The following is a 25,359-nucleotide window of genomic DNA, read 5'->3' as shown; positions in this document are numbered from 1 at the left end:
AATCAGAGGATTGATCAGTCTTTAAGTTAATATCGCTGTTTTTGGATTTGATAAAAGATATGAAATATTGTTAACTTTGGCAGGTTTGATTGTGTACATGGCATGTCATGCCGTCATCAGAGCACCCATTCTTACAGACCGGCAACAGTTCCATCTTAATTTAAATGGATTACAGTCTAGACAATAGGCTACAAGTACTTTCTTATTAACAACAAATTGAAGAATGCCTTTCAACAAACTCTGACTGGATTTAAGTCACATATCTATTCTGAAAAACTGGCATATAGTTGTTAATTCCTGTGTCATTTTGGTCTCTTGTGGAGAGTTGTCTCATTAGCAATCATACCACATCTTCTTTTTTTATATGTCGAAAAATTGACTATATCTATACTAAGAAAAAATGTATTTACCAGTATTTGAGTTTGAATTAATCTCTGAGTACATATTTTGAATACTGTCCACATTTTCCTGTCTAATAGAGCATAGTATTGAGGCACTGTACAACTAATGCACAGGTTTAAAACAAAAGGGTCTACCTATCTATACCTATTGGCATTTTCCCCCTTTTCCAGTCTGAATAAAATATTTTGATTGTCACTTTTATGTGGAAGGTGAAGAATCAAGGTTTGTTTAGGTTTGATATCAATGTTAGTTTTATGTGATGTAAAAAACAACTTTATTTTTGGCACATTTAAAACGTTTAGTTAAAAAAAAGATATATTTTTTTGGTGAAGAGGTGACAATTGAACATCAGTAGGAATTAAAGTATGTTTAAGTTGTGTTCTGCAAGTTATTTCCTTCCTGGTTTACAAGTGATGAACACTTGTTGTAAAAGCTTACAAGTGTAAATGGTAGAATGTGGGTGTTTCCCTTACTGACCAATAACAAATTAACTCTTCTACTTTCATTTTACAGGAACAGTACAATAAAGAGAAAAGATCTTTTTGACACCTACAGACACAAAATTCAATAATACCCTACTAGTCTCTATAGTGGAGTTAATACAATTTATTGTCTTACTACAACAATGTTCTCTTTGTAATCAGTTATCATTTTGGAATTCAATTCATGTGAATTTGTATAGTTTCATACCATATATTGATTATTATTCCTGGAGCAATTTTCCAATGAGTTTTTTGGCCTTATCTTTCTAGCCCGGGACTTGACAAGACTAATATAACAATTAACAATTCAGGGTTTCATCCCAGAGGAGTTATTTTGCCAATACAGCACAGAGAAAAAGTCAATTTTGGTTTATCTCTCTCATATTGCAGTGCCACAAATTAAGAAATTATATTGGAAGCACGGCCACTAGGGACTAATTCACTCGCCTTTATAGAAGGCTTTCTGGCAAATATCATAATGAGAAGTGTTGTCTTCATATATTACCAACCCGTCACAAATATTACAACCAACACTGCTTGTTTTGACGAGTTTCCCGATCGATTTCACTTTACAAATCAAATTAGGTTAATGTTTAAATTTGTTTAATGATGAAATTGTGATGTGTCAAAAAGATAAACTGCAAATATGGTTTTATCTGTCAATAAATTGTCATAGATTTTCTTGATAAATTTTATCAATAAAACCAGTAATTGTACCATCATGAAGTGGCTGTATAAAATCATTAGATAGATTCACAAACTATTATTGCATTTTACAATTGATGTAGATTTTGCTGTTTCTTCTGAATCTCTCTCTCTGATGGAAAGATAGTTGAGGACATGGACTCTTTAATGGTTCTAAAAGATGCTAACAGTCAAATTTGACTAAGTACCAGTCTAACTTCCACAAAAGTTTTTAAATAAATAAGACAAAAGAGACTCTATAATGAAACATAAATTTTATAGTCGTGCAGTGTCACTGAAGTAGGATCATTTGAAAATGTCAATGGAACGTGTTAAAAATGTCTGACCTTTTATTTAGATATTGTTGTAACCTTGGCATCAGAGAACTAGCTTGGTACTGGTTTTATGTTTTTTTCCCCTGCTTTTTAATGTAAATTATGTTTGATTAGAGACTACATATATGTCTGTCCATCTGTAGTTAGTGTTAATTATATTATTCGTCACGACTGTGTTGGGTTTGACAGTATTGGAGTAGAGATGAGGGAAACATTAAACTTTGACTTCCAGATGAGACTGTCTGTAAGGAGATGTAAACAATGTGTGTGATGAAGAGGAAAAGTTTGTATTTGGTCACAGTCCTCTAACATCTTTATATACCCTGATTTCTGATGATTTTACTCCAAATACTAAGATATACAAGGTTTCCTGCAAGTTCAAAGTAATGCAGCTTGGTATCATGTGCTCTGTGAAATACAATTGTCTTCATAGTTCTTCAAATAGCAAGAGAGAATGTGTTTTAGCATATTAAAAAAAAGTAATCTAATTTTGACGAATAGGTTCAAGTTACCTTTAGAAGGCATAATTAAGTTCTTTGCATTTTTTTTGAATTTATCCAAATCATTACGGCTGAAATCAAAATAAGAATTACAAAGAATCTTGAAATCAAATTGCCAGTTTTTCATTAAATCATTAAGATTTGTGTTCATGTATTATATTATAGTAAGACATGATATATCTTTCTGGAGAAATCAATGACAGATTATAAACTTATTTGCATGTTATATTGTGTGAAGACTATTGTGTATCAGTCAGATTTGTTTATAATGGAGATAAGTTCATAAAGTTCCTCCAATAGTAACAGTGTATTTTAGAGGACGTCTAATGATAGACGACAACGGATTAACTCGGCAAGATAAATAATTGTCTTGTAGTAATCACAAACTTTAGAATGATGCAATTTACATTTTAATTGAGAAAATAGTGATAGGTTTTGTATGTGATCTGAAAATTTGAGAGTTCTGTAACAAAGCAAGGTACGGTAAAGTTTATATTCAAATGCATGGCCACTATAAACATGATACATAAAAGGAGATATAATAGAGTTCAATCTATTGGTGATGGGATAGACTGAGGATAAGTCAAATATACTTTCAGTAATCTATTCTCAAATTATTGAAGTCATTAATTTTAAAGCCCCATATATATGTACAAGTCATTTTATGTTATTAACCTGCAGATGAATGAGTGAGTTGATGCTGTTTCCAGCATATGTACAAGTCAGTTTATACTCCTGCTTAAGTATTAGTGATTGATGAATTCCCAGCATATGTACAAGTCATTGGTGAATTCCTAGTATATTGTACAAGTTGGTTGATGATTTTTCAGTATATTGTACAAGTCAGTTGATGATTTCCGAGGACTTGTACAGGTTGTTGATGATTTCCCAGTATATTGTACAAGTCCGTTGATGGAATTCCGAGCATATGTAAAAGTTGTTGATGATTTCTATCACATGTACAAGTCATTTGTGATTGCTCAGCATGTGTACAAGTTGGTAAATGATTTCCCAGCATGTGTACAAGTTGTTGATGATTTCCAAGCATAATTGTAAAGAGGGTTGAAGATTTTCCTACATATTTACAAGTCAGTTGATTTTATTTCCCAGTTGACATTATTTCTTTTGAGAAAATTGTCTTTTATATAATAGTGAATGTACTTCTTATGTATGATAGGTATTTGATATGTTCATCACTAGTTTTGGGTTGAAAGTGAATATCTTTATACATTGAGATGATGTTTTACTTTTAGTTTTATTAAACTTCCAATTGATCTTTCTACAGATGAAAAGAGATGCCATCAGCTAGCAAAAGCCAGAATGCAGGCCATGTATGCCTTTTTCTTTCTATTACTTTTTTTATTTTTGTTTTTTATTTATAATTCTCTCTTTACTGTATGCATATTCAGAATTCAGGAAAATTTAGTAACTTTTTATTCACTATATTTTCTTAACTTTTTTTACTTATTATATTTTATATATGCTTAAAGTATTGGATATTCAAATTTCATCCCTTTACTATTTAAAATTATAGTCTTTATATAAAATTTTGGGGAAATCTTATTGACTATTTTATATTTCAGTAGTAGTTTTCCCCCTTTTTATCCTTGTTGTGCTTGGATGAGCAGTAGTTTTACATTTCTCCCTTATGCTGTAGAGCAGGCATGGATTGTTGTTTGGTACATGTATGAAATAGTTTGGATTATTCTGCCATTATATCATGAGATATATCAAAAGGATTAATTTTTACAAAATTTTCAGACGGGTTTGTTTTGTCTTTTTTGCGGTTACATTCTTTTAGCCTTTTGTCAATGAGGGAATATATAAAGTTTTTTTGAATATTATTTTATACCAGATGCCCTATTTCTTGTTATAAAATTAAATTAGATTCTTCATCTCAAGTTATATTTACCAGAAATCATATTGTTTTCAGTTGGTTACATAGCCCTATGTTTATTTTTTACTTTAGAAGCTCTATTTTTCAAACCTAACAGACTTCTTTTAAAGCAGCACCAGCTTTGTAATTTTTTCATGACAAAGTTGACCATCTGAAGTCTTAACTAATTTAGAAATTGGTGAAAATTAAAGTACAATTAATAGATCATTGCTATAATCAATAAATTCTTTTTAAAAATGTCCTACACAACTTTTTTTTCTTCAAAAATATGAATTCACCATATTTCAGCATGTTCAGATTAAGTTGCTTTGAAAAGATAAAAGAAAAATAAAAAATAACTTAATTTTAGCTGGTGCATTTTTTTTTAACCTAGAAAAACCAAATGCAAGGTTGTCGTAAAAGATGTTTTTTATATAGCCATCAATTAAAATATCAAGATAGGGTGGGGTCAAAAGTGTACCAAGTAACAATTTGTGATCTCTATAGTTGGTAAGGGAGAAAGTGTACTGTTTGATAGTATGTTGTTCATTTTAATTGAATAGAGCGTTGTATCATAGCAGAAATATTTGAATAGTTTAACACAATATAAGTCCAATTTTATTGCATGTCCCAATTTATAAATAATATTTCTTCAGGTATTAGTGCAACAAAAAGTCATGAATCAGGCTGAACAGTATATCTACAAGAAAGAGGCAAACTTTTTCTCTAACTGCTAGAAGTTTGCAGGTTTTTCAAAACAAACAAACAAAAAAACACCTAAGAATTGTGTTGTATTGTGCTGATATCATGAAAAGGACTGTTTATTGTTAATTATTGGAATGAATTCCTCTTCATTCTGAAAATGCATTACATGTATATGCCATAGAATATTTGCCCAATAGAATTATCCTATTGCAATGATATTATCGGGTTGCAAAATTTTGCAATTTCATTGAATAAGGTATACAAAATATTTTAGCAGATTCCAATCATTTTTCAAATTAATACCATTGCATTTGCATTCTAAATTGCTTGAATTGTTTGCAATTTTGTTCCAACTGCTTAAATGAGGCGAAAAATTACACCCTGCGAAAAGAACTGGCTTTATGGTAACTCAAGTAGACAAAAGTGGTAAATTTAAAGTTGAATACGGTGACAGGCATAAAAAGTAAAAACACAAAAATACTGAACTCCGAGGAAAAAGTATTTTGTAAGATCAAAGTTTTTTGGTGTGCATACAGTTTATTAGCAGTACACCACTGATTTGTTTATAAGAAGGCATACCATTTCAATGAGGCAGTTATGTTGACATACAAAGAAATTCACAATTATATTAAACGTCTTTGTTCTTGAGCTGGTTTTCCTTGATTTATATCTTGTCATTAATACCTGATTAGAAGTTTTGCAATAGAAAATAAAACTCCTGAAAACGACTGCAAATTATAGAGAAATTAGATTAGAAATAGAAGTATCCCTCTAGGGTTCTTAATTACGTGACAAATCTTAAACCCAGAGAATTAATATCACTTAAATTAGTCAATAAACAAGCTCTTATAGATTAGTTGAATTAGAGTAAAGATTTTTTACCAAATATTTCCTGATGGTAGTCATCATTTCACGTAAAATTCTTATTTGTGTTGACATTGAAAATGTATCGAATTGGCTGAAGGGGTACAAGTAAAGCAGATGATTTTAATAGCCTTTAGCACAATTGTTTTCAAATTGCAATCTGAAACTAGTTTAAGATGTGATGTATTAGATTCAAACTAACAGTAGCAGCTGACATTTGAAATAAATGTTTGGTCCTGGCGAGATGCTGGTGATTAATCTCAGGCGTATAAATGTTTTATCGTGAGCCGAATGATGAGTGGTTGTGTCATGTTACAGGAAACTTGATTTTGTGATTTAAACTAGGGGATTCTGGGGGAAAATCAATAGCTATAACCATTAAAGCAGGGGTCTGCCACCCAAGACCTGGGTAATTTACGGCGATTATATGCTTAGGTCTATAATTGAAATGATAAAATTGAAACATATTAGCATCAGAGAAGTCATAGACGATAACTTTGATTGCATGTTCCATTCCATCGGAATTTGATATTATTGTAGTGCAATAGTAATGGCCTGTATTGCTGGCAGAAAACTCATTAGTATCTAGTTCTTAATGAAACAATGGTAAAGTTAAACTGTCAATGTACTTAGCTGCAAGTCAATAGAAAAGACATATGTTGGTAGTCACTTACATCTAGACACAATGAATATATGTTAGTCTGTTATTAGGTTCTAGATAAAGAGAACTAGTACCATCTCAATGTTCTATGGTGAAACATTTATATTGTTTCCACTTAATTGTATGTCATTAAGGATCGGTCGACCATAACTTGCAGATTGTTTCAACAATAATATTGTCCAACCAATGATCCGTCAGTGATATTGTGACACGTTTGACTATGTTAGGAAGTATTTTAAAAACTTGCTATCATCAGAGATGATATTGAATGGGAACTGACTACTAAAGCTAATCCCCAGTATTTATATCTTATGAACAAAATAAGATGAGAAATATAACTAGAATGCTCTTTATAGACTTGAGTGCAGGAGACCCCTGTTTGGTGAAACAAATATGAATTTGTTTAATTTCTGTTATGTTCTCAACGTTTAGGAGTAATATCAAAGAATTGTTGGATTTAGTTAGAAACTGTATGTCTTTGGTACATTTTGATCTTCTTTGCCCAAAGCTTGCACATGATAACATTTTGCTCCACTTCTTTTGTCTTGTACCTCATTTGCTGTATATTATTCATTAGACAACAGGTTCTCTATCATTTTCCCTCACCCTTGTTCTATTATATGTCTCTTAGGCTCATTTATAAGATTATCAACTATGTAAACTATAGGATTTATTTCTTTTTGTCAGATTATTTTCACATTATCTTTAAAATCACCAGTTCTTAAGAGCTATGTCTCACAAATTAGCGAGTTAACTGAATTACAAGTCACATGTTGTGCTATGCACCAATCAAAGTGTAGAAATGTCACATGGCACTATTCAAATTGCTAGGAATTTTACACTTGTCTTGTCAACAACAACAAAAAAGATGACAGAACACTCTTAGTGTTTTGACTTTGCCCATCCCATTATAGAATAAAGTAGATGAATAATGAAATCAAGGGCCCAACCAAATGTACATTGGTATATAATTCTGTTTATACCTTACAATATTTATAGTCATATTATTAACTACCTCATCTTTACTTAAAGCATAAAAACAAAAACAGTGCACTGACTTTTAAAACTTTCAGCAATTCATTTCAATGAACCTTTTTTTCTTCTTTAGCAAATGTGAAATTCTATAGTAAAGATTGTTAATTAAAGTCGTGTTTCTAAATGAAGACTGTTCTCATGAATAAGATGTAAATTAAGATGTTTCTCAAGTTAATGAACTTTGTGTTTGTTGTATTTTTCAGAGATTGTAAAATAATAAAAGATCCACAGACACTGAAATCCAAAGGCTATGGTTTTGTCTCATTCGTTAAAAAAGTTGTAAGTATTACAGTAAATAAAGAAATACCAGTCAACACAACAAACATATTGTTTGGGTTTTTTTTTTGCGGTCTGATTCCTGATCCTGCTTATTGTTTTGTCAGATTCCTGTATCTGTCTTATCATTTAAAAATAAGGCTTGTAATTTCATGTGAGACCCACGATGAATACTTAATTACTCTTGCCAATTCTGGGCTGATCAAGCATGTTTAAATCCACAAGTTTAGAGAACCAAAGACACTTAAAAAAATTGAGCTTTAAATACACAAAGGTCCCAAAACTTATCAGAAATAATAACCCAGTATCATAGCAAACCAGAACAGAATGGATCACCTTTAACAAAGGGAGTTTATCTGATGATAGATGAACTGCGCATTTTTCCATCTTTTCAGTTATTGTTGCATACTATTTCATAAGAATTGTTCAACAGCTACTTTTCAATAAAACTGAGTATTTCTATACCTGCCATTTGCTGCACTGCCAATTTGCATATCGACTTCTTCTGACAACACAAGTCCATATAGGTTGTCTTTCTGATTATTTTGACAAATGACCTTATCAATAGATAATAAGACATTTATTTTTAGCAAAGATGAGATACAAATATAACTTAAATGTTGACTGATAAAAGTTTAAAGACTACGGTTATAATTGTACTATTGCATTACGAAAACCTTAAACAATCACTGTATTAAAGTAACAGTTCTAAGTATTTGGTAAACTGATAATCTGATAATGAAAAATAAAGATTCATATGGGAAATTTTAAATTTGGTTTTAATTGAAGATCGTGACCTTATTAATGGACAGAAGTTTCATGACTAGAGTAATTTTCATCAACTCCCATTTACAATGTTTCTATGAAACCGAGCTCTGTTATTATTATGCAACACATTCAATTTTAATCATTGCACATGTCATCAGATTATACTTATTTTGTCGGGGGAATAAATTCCTTAACAAACTTAGCTAATCTTTGATTACCGTGTAAAATCCAGGAAATTGAATCCCATCACTGATATATAAAAGGGACGGACTTGTAAATGGAATGTGCTTGTAATCTTCCTGAGCATGCTTTGTGTAATTAAGAAAAAATAATCCCCCTCTCAACGCTCTTAACAGGAACAGGATATTAACATATGGATTGGTTACCAGTCTAAACAAGGATGAATCGTTCAGAAATGTCGTGCTATATGAAGTATCTTTTCCATAGAAATTCACAATTCTTGTTGGTAGGAAATGCCAAGGTTTGATAAGCCTTTGTGTTTTATGAAACCAGCAATACTTTGTATTTGACTTACAGTTGTCATGTGGAAATTTCCAATAATTGTTTAGAATTTTACCTTTATAAATTTAATTAACAGAAAATTGTCATTATGAAAATGTTGATTTTTTTTCTCCTTTTTGTTATAAAAAATAACAACATGAGTTCAGATGGTCCACAACATGTTTAAGGTTCACTGGGTTCAAAGGATTCTACACATGTTTAATGAAAAAATATACATTCATTGTATCTGGTTCATAACATATTTTTTCTTAGTCTGTAATTCAGATCTCTTCAATCTTTTACTTATTTTACCTTTTAGGAGTAAACTTTAATAGAATCAGCTGTTACCTAGAAAATAACAAACAAAAAAATACAAATGTTTCTACTTTTATTGTTTTAAAACAGAGTTGATCAATAAAATAGGGAGAAACAATTGATAAACAATTCATTTGATGCTTTATTTTCTGTGTAGCAGATTCAGTAGAAAAATAGGCAGATGCAAACATCAAGATATTTTAAGGATACAAAAACAACATAGCTCGCAGGGTTTTAACCTAGCAGGAAAAACAACATAGCTCGCAGGGTTTTAACCTAGCAGGAAAAACAACATAGCTCGCAGGGTTTCAACCTAGCAAGAGACTAGGAAGTTTTCTTTATAATTGCTGTTATGTCCTAGGCACCCATAAGCCTTATAATAAATACTCAAACTGATGTTGGTCACTTATGTCTTAGCATGATTCAATATGATCAAAAGACAATGGAACAGATACTTTGATCTGGTCAGGTATACTTGAAACTTGTTTTCTTATGTAGCAGAATTTTTGATAAGAGAGGTCAAAAGAGTGTTTTCTTTATCTACATACTTTATATTCTTAGGATGCTGAAAATGCTATACAGAGTATGAATGGTCAATGGTTAGGTAGCCGACCAATCAGAACCAACTGGGCAACGCGGAAACCTCCTGCTCCGGTACCTAAAGAAGGTAATTAATTAAAGAATGAAAGACATTGTTGTTTTATATTTATAAAGTAAAGTCTGAGTAATATATGTCAACGGAACTGGAAACCACCAATCATATTTTACAGTGGCATAGTTTTGGGATTCATGTGTTATACAAAATTTCACCCATTTTGAATAATTACAAGCTGAGGTCTTGAACTTTACAGTGTCTCTCAAATAAAAACAATAAGTAATTGAAATAAAACAATCTTCTTCAAATGAAGACTTTTTCAAGATAAGTGGCTAAATTAAGTTTGAAAAAAATGAAAGGTTTCAAACTAGACCTTGTAAAATAAAAGGTTTTTATTTTTGTAATACAAGAAAAAATCACTTAAACTAAATGAAAAAATAAGTATTAGCTCTGATGCATGTTTGTATCTGCAAAAAAGACACGGAAGGTTGACCTTGGTCCAAGGTTATTCAGTACAAGTTTGATAGAAAATTGATAGGCTTTGAGATGCTCTTAACAGAATCATGATTACTTCTTTTGTCAAATAAAATAGGATACTGAAATATTGATGTAGGTATAGAAAAAATTCAATTCAGAAAACTTCATAGAAAATGAAACAGAAGGTCCCATGACATTATACTTTAAAAAATGGCATATTGAAAGAACAAGTTAATTTGTATTACCATGGAAATACAAATTACAATCCTTTGTTTATTAATTCATTATGAGTAATGCTATAGATGTCAGATAAATAAATAACATGTTGACAGAAAGTTCAATGTTTTTTGATATGCTACAAATATTGATTGGAAAATATATATATATGTATATGGCGGCCATGGGATGTTTTCTACTCTTTTGCCAGGTGGTTGTCTCTTTGACACATTCCCTGTTTCCATTCTCAATTCTGTAATAAAAAAGAGGTTGTAGAAACCTTTAGATAGAAAAATGTAATAGAGACCCTTTTTGTTGATTAGAATGTTTTCTATTTTATACATATGCGACCTTTGTTGCATGTTATAATTTTTGTTTTTATCTTCATTTCAGTAAAACAATTATCATATGATGAAGTTTATAGTCAATCTAGTTCTACTAATTGTACAGTATATTGTGGTGGATTAACACAAAATCTAACAGGTATGTATAACATAGGAGAAAATCACCAGTTTTCTTGTTTATTGATTGACGACTGCTTAAAGTCCAGTGGAAAATATTACATGCATGTTAAGGACTATAGTATCATGAGATGTGAATATAACCTTCTGACATGAAAATAAGGAGATGTGATATGATTGCCAGTGAGACAACTATTTGCCATTAAAGTGGATATAAGAAATTAAAGGCAACATTTCAAGGCAGACACACTAAAACTGCAAGAGTCATAAACAACACTTGAAAACCTGCCTGGGTTTTGTTTTGATTATTATAAAGAAATTAAAGTTTATCAAGCTAATTTGGGGACTAAGCACCCTTTGTAATCTTAAATACTTGTTTATTGTGGCCAATGCACATGGCAGTTGTGATTTTGGCTCTTATGTTCTTTCATTGAAGTTTATTAAAGCAAAATCTCAGCTTACAGATTGTATGAAACAGCTTATAGTTTACAAAATTATAATGATTTTATTCATGTATTTTCTTAATCAGTGACTTCCATTCAGTTGTGATGTAAAAGATTTTATGTCATTTCAGAGGAATTAATGCGACAGACATTTACCCAATTTGGTCAGATACAAGAAATTAGAGTATTTAAAGATAAAGGTTATTCATTTATAAGGTAAGAAAACACTGAATATGGAACTAATGTAATGGGCATAGTAACTCAAACAACAAAATATATATAATCTAATCACATTGTGTACATTTAACACAGTATTTCAATACATGATCTGATCAAAACTAACATCCTTATTGAAATAAATTTAAAAAATATTCTTACATTGCATTTTAAAAGATCAATCATGAAGCTATATAATAAGGAACTGTGGCGTGATTACCTATGATACAACCTATCAACGATCTAAATGAAGCATAATTAATCAGCTATAGGTCATTACATGGCCTTCAACAATGAGTAACACCCATACCAGAAAGTCAGTTTTATCATTTTACTTTAAGTATTTCTTTATGTTGTCTTGAATATGGAGTTTTTAACATAAAAAAGTTAATGCAAGGCTTATAAAGAAGTCAGTTTTTGCATAAAAGACCACATCATGTATATGATTTGTAGAGTATATTTGCCTAAAAACATTTTAAACAGAAGTAAACAAAAGCTTGAAAAATACATACTATATCAAAAAAAGTCTTACATTTATTTTCTTTTACTTATAGGTTTTCAGAAAAACAGGCAGCAGCCCAAGCAATATGTCAAGTGAACGGTACAATGGTGGCAGAACAGCAAGTCAAGTGTTCCTGGGGGAAGGAATCAAACGAACCTAGTCAGACCAACTCATCAGCTGGAGGGGGCAGTGGAAATGGTACACCACATCAGATGGTATGTACACGGCTTAACAAGTGGTGCTATATAGGCACAGAAGATGCTTCTACTTGTTCATAAAATATAGATTTGAACTGCAGTTTTGCATAAAGATAACATAAGAAAGAGTTGTATATGGACAAAATTGAAAGTATTTCAGATAGGGAATCATATGGTTTTTCAGTCTAGAGAAATAATTCTGATATTTTCTTCAATTTATCATTGTGAAAAACATATTCTTTCAAGTGACTTGTGCGTGAAATTTTAAAACTTTTGTCTTGTGTTATCACTTTAGAATTGAATTCAATTTGTTTTTTCATTATCTAACTCATTGACTGATATGACTTGACTCGCCATTTACACAATATATTTTTGAGTTTTTTTATTACACTTACACCAGGCATTATGATAAATGTTCATCATTTGTAGTAATTTGCCTGATTTGTTTGCAATACTTGTAAATAAATACAGCATCAATTGGTTATTTAAGAACATTTGTTGTAAGAAAGTATCAATATTTACTTTATTGTAAAATCTTTCTAATGATGTTTTTTTGATGTTTTGTAGGTTAGTCAACCATCACAACAACCGCCTTCACAACAGCAATATTCCGGTTCACCAGGTTCCTATGGCCAGTATTATGCCAATATGGGCTATTGGTACCCAGGTGCATACCAAAACATGGGGCAGGGATACAACATGCAGTCAGGCTACCCTGCTGGTTATGGTAGCTATCCTTACAGGTAAATAGACAGTCAACAATCACTCAAACTTTCTTAAATAATTCCAGCCTTAAAGATTTAAATGTTACAAATATTTGACATTTTAAATAAAGATGGAATTGAGAATGCAAATGGGGAATGTGTCAAAGAGACAAAAATAACCATCTAAGAGCAGATAACAGCTAAAGGCCACCAATGGGTCTTCAACGCATCAAAAAAATCCCTCACTCTGGAGGTGATAAAGGTCTATATAACAATTTTACGGCCCATTCTTTTATTTCAATATAATAGTATAGTGGCTAATAAAACAGCTGTATTGGAACCTCATTTTTGAAGAAAGAAAAAAACTTTAATGGCCATAATAACTGTATTTGTAATCTTTATTTATTATTTCATTAAAAGCGGCATGAACATGCCAATGCAGCAATGGGGACAGATGCAAATGCCTCCGGGTCAACAGTTCAACGGTCAACAACAAGGTATGATGGGATACCAAATGCCACAGGGTACGTGTCTACGGCTTAGCTAACAACATGCTTTATTGAGCTGTGTCCAAACTTATTGACCAAATTCTCTTTCAAAACTTTGTAGCACTTCATTAAATTGTTTGACATTCTGGAGAAGAAAAAAATTTTGCTCGTTTTTATTTTTTTATTCAAAATAATCAATGCTTAAAATTAATTATTTTTAATTGATTAGCAGTTTTGGTCATTATTTTTGCTCTTTTTTTTTATTCAAGATTATCAATGCTTAAAATTAATTATTTTTAATTGATTAGCAGTTTTGGTTAAATTATTTTTAAAGATTTTTTTTTGGTTGATGATTCAACAATACCATATAATTTTATTTGATCAATTGTCATTTCAACCAATCATAAGTTGTGTTTGTCATATTTCATCACAGATGATTCCTACGATAAAAGTGATAAGAGTAGTTACGATCGACATGATGAATACTTTGTATGTATTAGTGCTGAGTGCTATACAAGATTATTAATATATAACTATGCCAATTTTCTGCAGAGCTCAATAAGGGTTTGATTAGAACCAGTTTACTGCTGTTACCAATTTCATTTCTTGAAGGACAAGGTCACCTTGTTCCATGATTTTGCCATAGAAATTGTTCAAAATTTCTGCAATTTTTTAACATAATTCATTTAAACACGCTGGCAACATAAAATTTAGAAAGTCTTACAATTCTTTTTCTTTTCCTTAAATATGTGCAGATCATTGACCTTGTGTTTGAAAGTTTGTGTAACGGCTTGAATAAACTGATTCTATGTTATTTGCATATGCAAAAGCTAACACAAGATGCTGAACACACATTCTAAATCTGAAAGCTACATATTAATCATTAATTTAAATTTGATCAAGTTTTCAATTGAAACATTTCTCAGATTTACAAAATGATGTTTGGAATCGTATAATTCATGTTTGCTAGTTTTGAAAAAAAGGCAAAGAAAATGTCCCCAAAAAAGGGGAAGTAATCGTGTGTGTTCTGCATTATGTGTTACTTTGTGTTCTTGTAAGAGTTCTATGTTTTAACAAGTGTAGTTACTGTGTTATATGGTTTGTGGGAAACTTACCAAACTCTAATTATAACATATATATATTGACAGTCAGTCATGTGATGGTCTCTTTGTATCACTGAAACTTCTCATTTCACTAGTTTTTACCTCCCCTTTTCAAATACACCATTTTTTTTGCAAAATTTTTAATTTATAGAAAAGACGTATATTACATTTATTCCAATATTGAAGCTTAGATAATTGGTTGAATTATTTCTTCTGTAGCCTTAAGTTTCATGGTTGAATAAACCATATATATTTAACACTATGTAAAAGACTGTTCTGAATATCGAGAAGTTTCATTGTTCCCTTGTATATATAACACCTTGTGTAGAAACTTTGTATATACACTATTAGAATCATATTCAGAAATCATATATTTCAACCTTGTTTATAGAAATGTTGTTTGCAGTTTGTTTTTGTTTTTATTTCTGTAAACAAGGTTTAATATAACCTCTCCCTACTGATGGAAGCCATACAAAAAGTTATTTACATTATCATTTATATACAAATATTAGATTAAGGATTCTGTCTCAACCTTCAATGAAAGTCTTGATATGAACCTTCATCCTGTAGCCATCTACACATTTAATTTTTCTTTTGACAATTAAAACTTTGTCAAACCGTCATAGAATTTTATGAAACTTGGGACAGAAGCTTCTTTATTATGAAGAAAACACATTTGAAGAAAAATTTGTTATTTAAAAAAAAGAGGAATCTGTCGTATACTGCTAAATTGACTAGGTTTAAGTGGAGTGAAATTCTTCCCTTTTTTTTATTCTTTTTTGCCTTTTTTTGTTTTTTTTTTATAATTGGCTGTATTTTGGCAGTAAACATTCAAGACACATGGTTTTTGGGAACTATCCTACATTTTTTTCTACATTCCTGTTTGAATTTTTCTTGATGTTTCATTTCATATAAGATAACATAAGTTTTATTTTACAAGACACTGTTTGTCTAGAGATGCATAATAAAATTGAAAAAGGAAATGGGGAATGTGTCAAAGCGACAACAACCCGACCACAGTCGAAGGCCACCAATGGGTCTTCAAGATGCATGCATGTTTATTAAACTATAATTGGTGACTAAATCAAAATGGTGTCAGTTTAAGTCCACTCAATGACCAGTACAATTGTCTGCTTGCAAAACAGACTTTGAGAGTGGTCATCTTGTATGTAGATAAGCTACATGAAGATGATCAACTTTACCTTTAAAAAATAATCGTATTGAATAAGAAATGTCCATAATAGCAAGAGCAGTGATGCTGGTTTTGATTTGTCCTTGAGTTGTGACCTCTAAACTGATACCCTTTTGTACACAGTAGATAGACGCTGTACAATTGTAACATGTCTGTATAATCTTGGGCAGGTGTCGGCAGTGTGATGGCATTAAGTTATATCAAGTCCAGCCCATGATTGACCAATCGGCTATCTATCGGTGGGGTGAGTTGGACTTTTTGGCCAACTTTTCCTATTTTAGTCTTCTTTTTCTTTGTTTACTTTTTAAGTGGAATGAATTTTTTTTTCTTTAATTCGTTCAAATGAATACTAGCAATTTAAACTTAAATTCAGTAGAAGTAGAAACTTTATATTGTTTTAAAAATCTTTCAAATGTTTGTTGTGATTTGTCAACTGAAAGACAATTTTTGTATATGTCACTAAGAAAAGGGATGCAATAAAAATTATAAAAGATTTCCCTCAATTTTTTCGATCAAACATTTAGGAATTTCATACCTTTTTGAAACAAGTTTGGTTAATATAAATATTAAAAAGGAGCATGAAGCAAATTGGATACTAGAGGTTACATTGGTTATTTCAAAAACCTTATTTCTGTTTCACAGCACTTTATGAATGTCACTTTAAGTTATATAAGACAAAAAAGATTTGTTTCATTTCCCATATGACTTATTTTTCAGTTGATAGATAATGACAAAAAATTCGATGTATTGCAGGTAGTTGAACTATCCTCTCGTATTTCAGACTTTGCACGTAATTTATTTTCTCGACTTCCTTCTACTTGATTATAGAAAAAAGAAAGAAAAATATTTTTTCTTAGGACTAAATTGACAAGCAAGTGCATTAACATTTGCCAATTAGATATTTACTGTGCAGTCTCATACAAATACTCTCTACCAGTTTGGATTTTATCGTTGAATTGAAATTTCATTACTGTGAAGAAACATTAAATAATAAAAAACCAACAAAAAAATTAAATGATATAATGTGGTTAGTATTTTAAGGTTCTTCATGCACTGAAGATCCCTTTTTTGTCTTCAGACACTTTGTTTGTTCGTAGATAATGGACTAGAATAGCTACATATAAATCCTTGTATATGATAATGCCTTTAATGGGAATAAGGATCATGTACATACATTGTTAATGCATTTTGGATTAATCTTTATTCCTCAGGAGAAAAGTCAGAGCTATAAATTTTACAATTCCAAGTAAATTTCCACTTTTACATGAAAGTCTGTTTTTAGAAGAAAACATAACTGTCTGGGATCTTAAGTCTACTAATTACTTTTAAGAATTTCAGTAATGCAGAACTTAATTATGTAATAACTTTGAAATGTAAAATGAATACATTTCAACGAACCTTTTGCTTCATTAAGCATATTTCTCAGACAAAGTTTTAATTTTAATGTCTTGTTTCCTATCGTGAGTCTGAACCGTAATAATTCTACTTTATGCATGTCTGATGTCAGCTTTTTGTCTCGTTCCCTGCAAAACAGAAACCTTTCATTATTAAATCTCATTGTTACAGTTATTTGATCATGTCATATTTTTATAGATATGTTTGAGTTATATTTAAAGTAATATGTCTGTAAACTGCTGACACCCTAGATGGCTTATTTAGCTGGTTAATAAGATTCAGTGAAAATGTCCAAATATTAAGTTAAAAAATTTGAATAAGAAATCTCATTAAAGATAAAACAACTAAGATATATCAATATCCACACTGATCAGGTTATTAACATGGAACAGTCACATTAGCTTGGCAATAGTTAACTCTTACCCTCCCCCTTTTGTATGATAAGGAGATACAATTTGAAGTAGTATGATAAAAAAAAGTTAAAATCAAGAACACTATTGGTCTCTCCTCACATGATTTAACAAGTTTTTCTGACATCATTAAAATTTATGCAATAATAAGGTATTCAAGGTCCATTTCAATGGCAGGTGCACATTTTTTTTTTTACATACATCCTTTATTTACTTATCAGAATTTAACTTTCTATAGCTCAGTTTGTCATTATTACAAGTCAGTTGCTTGATGAATTGAGTTCAACATAACAAGAGTAATCTTTATTGAATTTATATTTTTAAGATGGATGCAATCAGAAAGACTAAAAAAATTAAGTTTAGAATTAAGGCTTGAATTTTTTTCTTTCTTTTATTTACAGAATGATGCAAGTCCAGAACTAGGCTCCAATCACTATTGACAGTAAGTTATTGTTAGATCACTAAGATAAGAGCCAAGACAAGCTTTTGCCATCTCTTTGTACAGTTTATCTGTGAATTTTTTTTATCTTCTCCTCCTCTGAAATCACTGAACCAAACTGATTAATTTGGCAGCAATATTCCTAGGAATGTCCTTGAACAAGGAAATGTGGAATGTGTAAAAGAGACAACAAACCCAGTGAGCAACACCCAGAGGCCACCAATGGGTCTCGACACGGAGAAAACATCCTGTACCCAGAACTAAACAAAAACTTTACACGGCATGCTTGTTCAATGAAACATCAATTCAAGAGTCATTATTTCGATCTAACTTCAAAAACTCCCAAGATATATATTCAAGTATTTAAATTTGAAATTATTATAAGGACACACCGTCAGTGTCCAGTAAATCTTTGGCAAGTTTTCTATTGTATTGGGCTTATCTCAACACATCCATTCTTGTGATAAAAGGATATGTTGGATATTTAATACTGATATTAGGAGTTTATAACAGGGTTCCTGTTTTTTTTTTATCTCTATCCATTGAGGTGGCTGATGTTAGTAATTTGACATAGTCCCTCTTGTTTCTTTCATGTGAGACAACTGTAGTAGTTATTGACTTACAGATATTAGGAATTTTAACATAGTCCCTCTTGTGTTTTCTGTGTGAGACCACCAAGTTAGTTATACATTTGGTAGTGTCTATACTTTCACAAGGTCTCTCTTATTTGAAATCATCCGGTCAGAATAGGGATGTTAAATCTGATGCCTCGTGTAAAGAGAGTGCCATGCTCTTTGCACATTAAGAACCCTTGTAACAACTCTTTGAGGGGTGCGTAGGTAGCCTGTTGCAAGGCAAAATTTCTATCCATATCCGATATACCCTCATTTTCCAGTGGCATTCCAAATTTCCCCGACCAACATCCCAGATGGCCTTGATTACAAGACATACCTATTGTATTTATTGTTAACTTGTTTTCATCCTGAACATGCATGAAATATTTGGACATTAAACAACCAACAATCAATCAATCTTATTTACAATTTAGATTCAAAGAAGGAGAAGAAAACCCTATCTAAAAAAGCAAAAACAAATAATGTCAGATTAACCCGAGGCCTTTTTACTTAAGGTGATTAATTGGACTATCATATGAAAATTAAAGTTAACAAATCAAATTTCCTTCAGTAGAAACAAATGATTTGCAAAATAAATAAAATTAATCAATACCTTGATCAATCTTATCCCCAAAGAAATGTTCTTAATTTTTGAAATGTGGATTTGAATACATAATCTTATTTCTTCTTTTTCAGATTTGATCAGAAACTGTACATGAAATGTACGACAGAGCATGAGGCAGAAAATGGGAATAGAATTAAAAAAAAAAACATTAATGATGTGTAAATACATGTACATAGTATCAGGGAAAGGGGGGACAACTCTATGGTGCACACAAATCATTATCATTTTACATGAGAGTACTTGTTTTTATGCTGCTTTTATTTCATTTTATGCATTTTACCCTGCTCTCTAACACGAAAATATTTTACAGTGCAATTGATAAATTTTTTTGTAATACCTTGATAAGTTTGACAGAATGTAGCTTTACTCAATCATGTCAGATTTAATTGTTTTAGAAAAAGCATTATAGTTTTGTACAGAAATGTTTCTTTACGAAAAAAAAGGTGCAGATTTCTGGGTATATACCAAAGTTAAATGTAGTTATTTGTCAATTATTCCTCCAAAATAATGTTTAAATCTGTGTTTTTTTTTAAACACAAATTTATCAATTTTAGGTTTAAATTTATTATCATTTATAAGCCTCTGCAATATTTGTTAAAATTTTTTATCTATAAAGAATGAGAATAGGGTACAATAATGTTGATTTTAAATGATTGCAAGGATGCAATGAAAGTTTTTTCCATTTTTATATAGATATATCAAACTATGAAATAGAAATGGAATGCTAAGAAAGCAATTATTATAAGAACAAGTCATATAATGTATTACCTACTGCATTAAGTTTACTGTTGTGTGATTTTGTAAGAAGAAGTATTCTCATTACTAATCATGTGTACATCATTTTTCTGCTCAGTTCACAACTGTGATGTAAATGTGAGGAATATGTGTAGAGTGTGGACGATCAAAGATTCCATGTTCAAAAAGTATGTCTTAACTTTCAAAGTTTCCCTTGCTGAATTTTAACATTACTACACCATTGTATACTCAAAACTAGAATTTTAAAATTAACTTTATTAAGCTTGTTTTCTAAGATGGAGACTTTTAAATGATAACAAAAATGACTATTTAATCTGTATTATTCTTGTACACATAAATACCTCCCACTTTATCTTATCAGATTTAGATGAACTGTTGAACATGGAATTTTTATTATTTGGGTGATTTAAAAATTAACTGTTACTTAGCCTCACAGCTTGTAATCTATGTCATAGACAGGGATACAGTCATGAACACTTTATGGTAAATAAAAATAATTTCAAATTCAAAATGTTTCAGAGCAATACATTTTTTCTTTGTGTATTATTTCAGCCTGAACCTTTTCTATGTTTTCTAGATAATATAAATCCTTCTGCATTTCTATCAAATTTTAAAAAATGACATTACCTCGGAAATGGACTATTGATAAAAATAAAAAAATTCTCCATGCAGTAAATTATTTGTCTTATCCTTGTTTGTGGCATATATTCGAACATGTGAATGTCTTTGTTGATATGTAGTGATCTATATTACAGGTTATATGTCAAGATTTATATCTTTGTTATAAGAATTTTCTATGATTTGTTACATAAAAATGTTCCTTTTGTTGAAAAAAAGACATGTTTTTTTAACAATTTGTATTGGAAAGTATTATTGTATAACATTGCCATTTTATAACTGTCTCTGAAATGAAATACACCAAAAATATCATTTTTACCGTTCCATCTGATATTGCATCATATGTATATATAGCATCAGAGGGTTAAAGGTCATCATTGTAAAATAAATGCTTCCAATTTAATGTCATGCTTGTAATAATGATGTTCTGTTGTAGCAGTGTAGTATAGCACCCTGGTTAAAAATAAAAACATGATATAGCAAACATTTTGTATAAAAAATACTTCAGCTAGTTTACTTTTTAATTACTATTCCAAAATATCTGAAATTGTTTCAAATATTCTTAAATTTCCCTTCACAGTATTTCTAAATTAGGTAATGTCTAAAGTTTCATGAACCAATTTGTTATTGTCAACACTAGAATTGAAAGAATATAGTTTCACTGTGTAATAATAGTGTAGTAAGTTTTCATACTTTTAAAGTTTTATATTATTGTGTAGCATCACTGATTTAGGTCATACTAATTTGCATATCAAGTAAAATCTTAAATTTAACATTCCTAAAAACTGAAAGTCGAATCAACCCCAAAAAAAAGATAATTGGCATTGATTTGTGTAGATGAGTGTTATAATACGATCTGCTGGATTCTACAAACAAACCAGAATCTGTTTAGACGGAAAATAATCATCCTCAAATATTATGTAACTGTTCTATTTTATAGCAATTTGATTTTATTAATGGCTTTATGCGGTGAATTTAATTTGCTGTTAAAGCATTCTCAAGTTTATTCAAATGCAGTTTTATTTTTGGTTATTTTAGTTCATTGGCTCTAAATCAGAAGTGATTGTTAAGGAGTATTTATGAAGTGGTTTTAATCGGAATCATTACTGTTAATGGATATCACACAGTATAAATACATAGATAACAAATACAATTGATGCAGTTAACATGTTATTCAGGATACTGATTACCTCAGAGTTATAACTAAATGTTAATCCCAGTCCAGTAGGGTATAACTTTTCCCCCCATTATTTTCACATATGTAAATTAAAAAAAATTACCAGTAAAACATTAACAACCTGTTGCTTTTCTATTAAAATACAATGGTCATCACTGCGCTAAGATCCTATTCATTTAATTAATATGGTATCAAATGTAAAGATTGTTTTAAGAAGATATTTGGTGTAAAGATAAACCTACATAATATATAAATGATTTAAGAACTGTGTATGGATGAACTACATGAATAATTCTGACTAATTATAACCAGGTGTTTATAGAATTTGTCATATTTATTTGTGTGACTGTTAAGTTATAGTGCTGATGTGATTTTAAATGAAGCAACATTTTTATACACCCTGTGTAATTTAGATTAGTGTTGTTTTATCATAGTACAGTCTTGAAATTATCCTATTTGATTTACTGGTATTGGTCATTCCTTGAATAACACCTGGTAGGTCAGGCTTCTGACATGAATAATTAAAAGCCACAGTAATCAACACCATTGATTAGAGTAAGATACAGACTCTATCACACCATTGATAAGAGTAGGATACAGACTCTATCACACCATTATATTATTGGCACTAAAGCATTTAACATCTAAGACTAGTTTAATTACAGATAGTAACAACTTTTAACATGACAATTGACTGATTTGCATTAAGGTTGTGGTATTTATAAGTTCATTCAATTTCCCATTGCATAAGCCTTATACTTTTTTTGCTGACTTGCAGCTCAAATTAAAACTAACATGTTTTCTAATAAGGAAGTTATCCTTTTGATATCATAAGTTTTATATTGTCTTATATCTTTGATTTGTTTTCATCCTTAATACAGATTTATATGATAACAGATTTGTTTTTATATGACTATGAATAGGATAATTTCAAGACTTGTATATATATAAGTTTGATAATGTCTTATTTATTATTGTACATAAGATATTTAAATTGTACAAAAAAAAGGAAATTTTGTTGTATAAACATTCATGTAACAAAAGATGTCTTATTTCTTATTTTTATATGATAAAAATTGAAACCAACATTTTGTTTCGGGAATGAGAATTGTTTTGTGTTTTTCATAATTCAGGATTTAACAATTATTGTATGTATTGTGAAGTTAGCATTTGTGTTCTTTACAGTATATAATCATAAATTGCTTTTAAAAAATATGTCCCAACTCCAACTTACAAAATAATAGCAGTTATGTCTTGTCAAGAAAACACTCACTATTTTATAAGAATTTATAGTTCCAAAATTGCATGTAAAACCAGTGCTCAGAAGTAGCATTCAAATATAATGCATTTGAATACTTTAAAAGACCAATGTATGTGAATTTTGTGTCAAATGTATGTGTTAATTTTGACCTTTGCAAGGTCGTATGTATGAAACAGTCATGTTGTTGTCAGGGTGTGAAAAAGACCAAAAAATTGGTCACATGTTGTGTGAAATAGACATGGTCACATGTCTTGTGAAATTGACCGAATGTGGTCTCATGTCATGTGAAATCGACCTAACATGGTCATGTGTTGTTGTACATGTCTGTTTCATGTTGTTATCATTGAAATCATCATTGTAAATCATGTGACATAAAAGAGAAAAATATAATTTGTACATAAAATATCTCTGTGTTTTTATTTTAATTCTAATCTTCATGTATTTATCCTTTTATGTATCGACTGAGAATAGTTCTGATGAAGGTCTATACAGTTATGTGTATTTAAAACAAAAGAATTTGACCAGTGCTGACATGGATGTATTTAAACTGTTGTAGATTATCAAACTTTTAGTAATTATTTCGGATATAGTATCAGACAGTTAACATAACAACATATGGTCAAATATGAACAAAACATGGAGTATAAAGTAAAATCACAAAAAAGTGAACGCTGAGGAACATTCAAAACAGAAAATCCCTAATCTAATGGCAAAATCAATTGATAAAACACATCAAACGAATTGACAACTGTCATATTCCTGCCTTGGTACAGGCAATTTCAAATGTATGTCAATGAAACCAAATCTTATCTATTTAATTTGCAGAGCTCTAAATGCTCCAAGTCATAAAAAGTAAAGACTCTCCCTGGACCATACAAATCACCAAATAAATGTGATTTTTTTTTCCGGTATAGGATTGTGTATTGCTACTGCTTCATTTTCTTGGAATTTACCCTGATGAAATTCTTGAAAAAGTAAGAATATATCAAGAAAGCAAAAAAAACACATTATCTCTTATATCTGTAAATTAACTCATCATAGATACCCGAATTGACATTGTGTATTTGCACCAAAGGTCTACAGAAGACTCATCAGTTATGCTCTTGTTAAAAAAGTTAAAAAGGCTAAATAAAGTACAACTTGTAGAGCATTGAAGGCCAAAAATTCCTAAATATTTTGCAAAATTAACCTAAGGTAATCTATTCCTGAGGTAGAAAAGCCTTAGTATTTCAAAATTGTAAAAAGTGTTGTAAACAGTTAATTTATCCATTTGAACACAGCAGTGCTGACTACAAGACTTAGTCAATATGACTATCATAAAGTAAGCATGTACATAATAACCTGTTTATGTTTATAATTGCGACTGTATACTGTTATGTGGGCATAACTGTTTCTTGTATGGTGTCCATTGCAATATAAATTTCTTCACTATACAGAATCACTGCACAGAAAAGATGTTCAGATGTTTGTATTGGGTACATTATTACATAAATCGCATCTTTTCATCATTATGTAAAAAAGAAGGACGAAAGATACCAGAAGACTCAACTCGTAGATCGAAAATAGACTGCCAACGCCATGACTAAAAAAGAAAAAAAAAACCAGACAAATAATAGTACACAAGACACAATTTTGAAAACTAAAGACTAAGAAACACGAACCCCATCAAAATCTGGTGGTGATTTGAGGTGCTCCGGAAGGGTAAGCAGAGCATGCTCCACATGTGGCACCCGTTGTGTGGCTCATGTTATTACAAACCCGGTTAATATTCTGATTGTAATTACGACATAAGGAACATAACTGATATCATCTGTGAAACGAATATTCCAGAACGGTCAACCGATTCGTGATGACGTCCGTAAAATTTACGGAGGTATGATTTTAACTTCACTATTTGGAACTCTTGGTTTAATTGCTTCCTTGTGAACAGAAACCCTCTCTCAAGGAAATACAAACCCGGGAATATCGTTTCAATATGTAGACATATACTTCGTATGCAGGCGACGCTGGAATGTTGCTACATAGAAATGGAAATTTCACAATTGGGAAGCTAAAATCATCGATTT

The 25,359-nt window shown here is 30.5% G+C and overlaps 1 protein-coding gene across 28 annotated transcripts in view; it reads left to right on the top strand.

The window, feature by feature from the left end:
- Window positions 1-23,696, top strand: part of LOC139521109 (nucleolysin TIAR-like) — a 93,068-nt gene extending 69,372 nt beyond the window's left edge. For 8 of the 28 annotated variants that reach the window (XM_071314390.1, XM_071314391.1, XM_071314393.1 and 5 more), the window contains 10 exons: window positions 7,748-7,823; window positions 9,966-10,071; window positions 11,086-11,175; window positions 11,728-11,812; window positions 12,367-12,529; window positions 13,079-13,254; window positions 13,636-13,739; window positions 14,137-14,192; window positions 18,205-18,245; window positions 19,553-23,696. In XM_071314390.1, the coding sequence (XP_071170491.1) occupies window positions 7,748-7,823; window positions 9,966-10,071; window positions 11,086-11,175; window positions 11,728-11,812; window positions 12,367-12,529; window positions 13,079-13,254; window positions 13,636-13,739; window positions 14,137-14,192; window positions 18,205-18,243 (895 nt within the window). In that variant the 3' untranslated portion in view covers window positions 18,244-18,245; window positions 19,553-23,696. Of the gene's footprint in view, window positions 1-7,747; window positions 7,824-9,965; window positions 10,072-11,085; window positions 11,176-11,727; window positions 11,813-12,366; window positions 12,530-13,078; window positions 13,255-13,635; window positions 13,740-14,136; window positions 14,193-16,168; window positions 16,243-18,204; window positions 18,246-19,552 lie in introns of all 28 variants that reach the window. The other 20 variants (XR_011663995.1, XR_011663997.1, XR_011664001.1 and 17 more) reach the window with 4 other exon arrangements.
- The last annotated feature ends 1,663 nt before the right edge of the window (window positions 23,697-25,359 follow it).

Source organism: Mytilus edulis, chromosome 4, assembly GCF_963676685.1.
Source record: "Mytilus edulis chromosome 4, xbMytEdul2.2, whole genome shotgun sequence".
Taxonomy (NCBI): Eukaryota; Metazoa; Mollusca; class Bivalvia; order Mytilida; family Mytilidae; genus Mytilus; species Mytilus edulis.
Note: the sequence above shows the minus strand (reverse complement) of the source record. Positions and strands in the feature narration are given on the sequence as shown.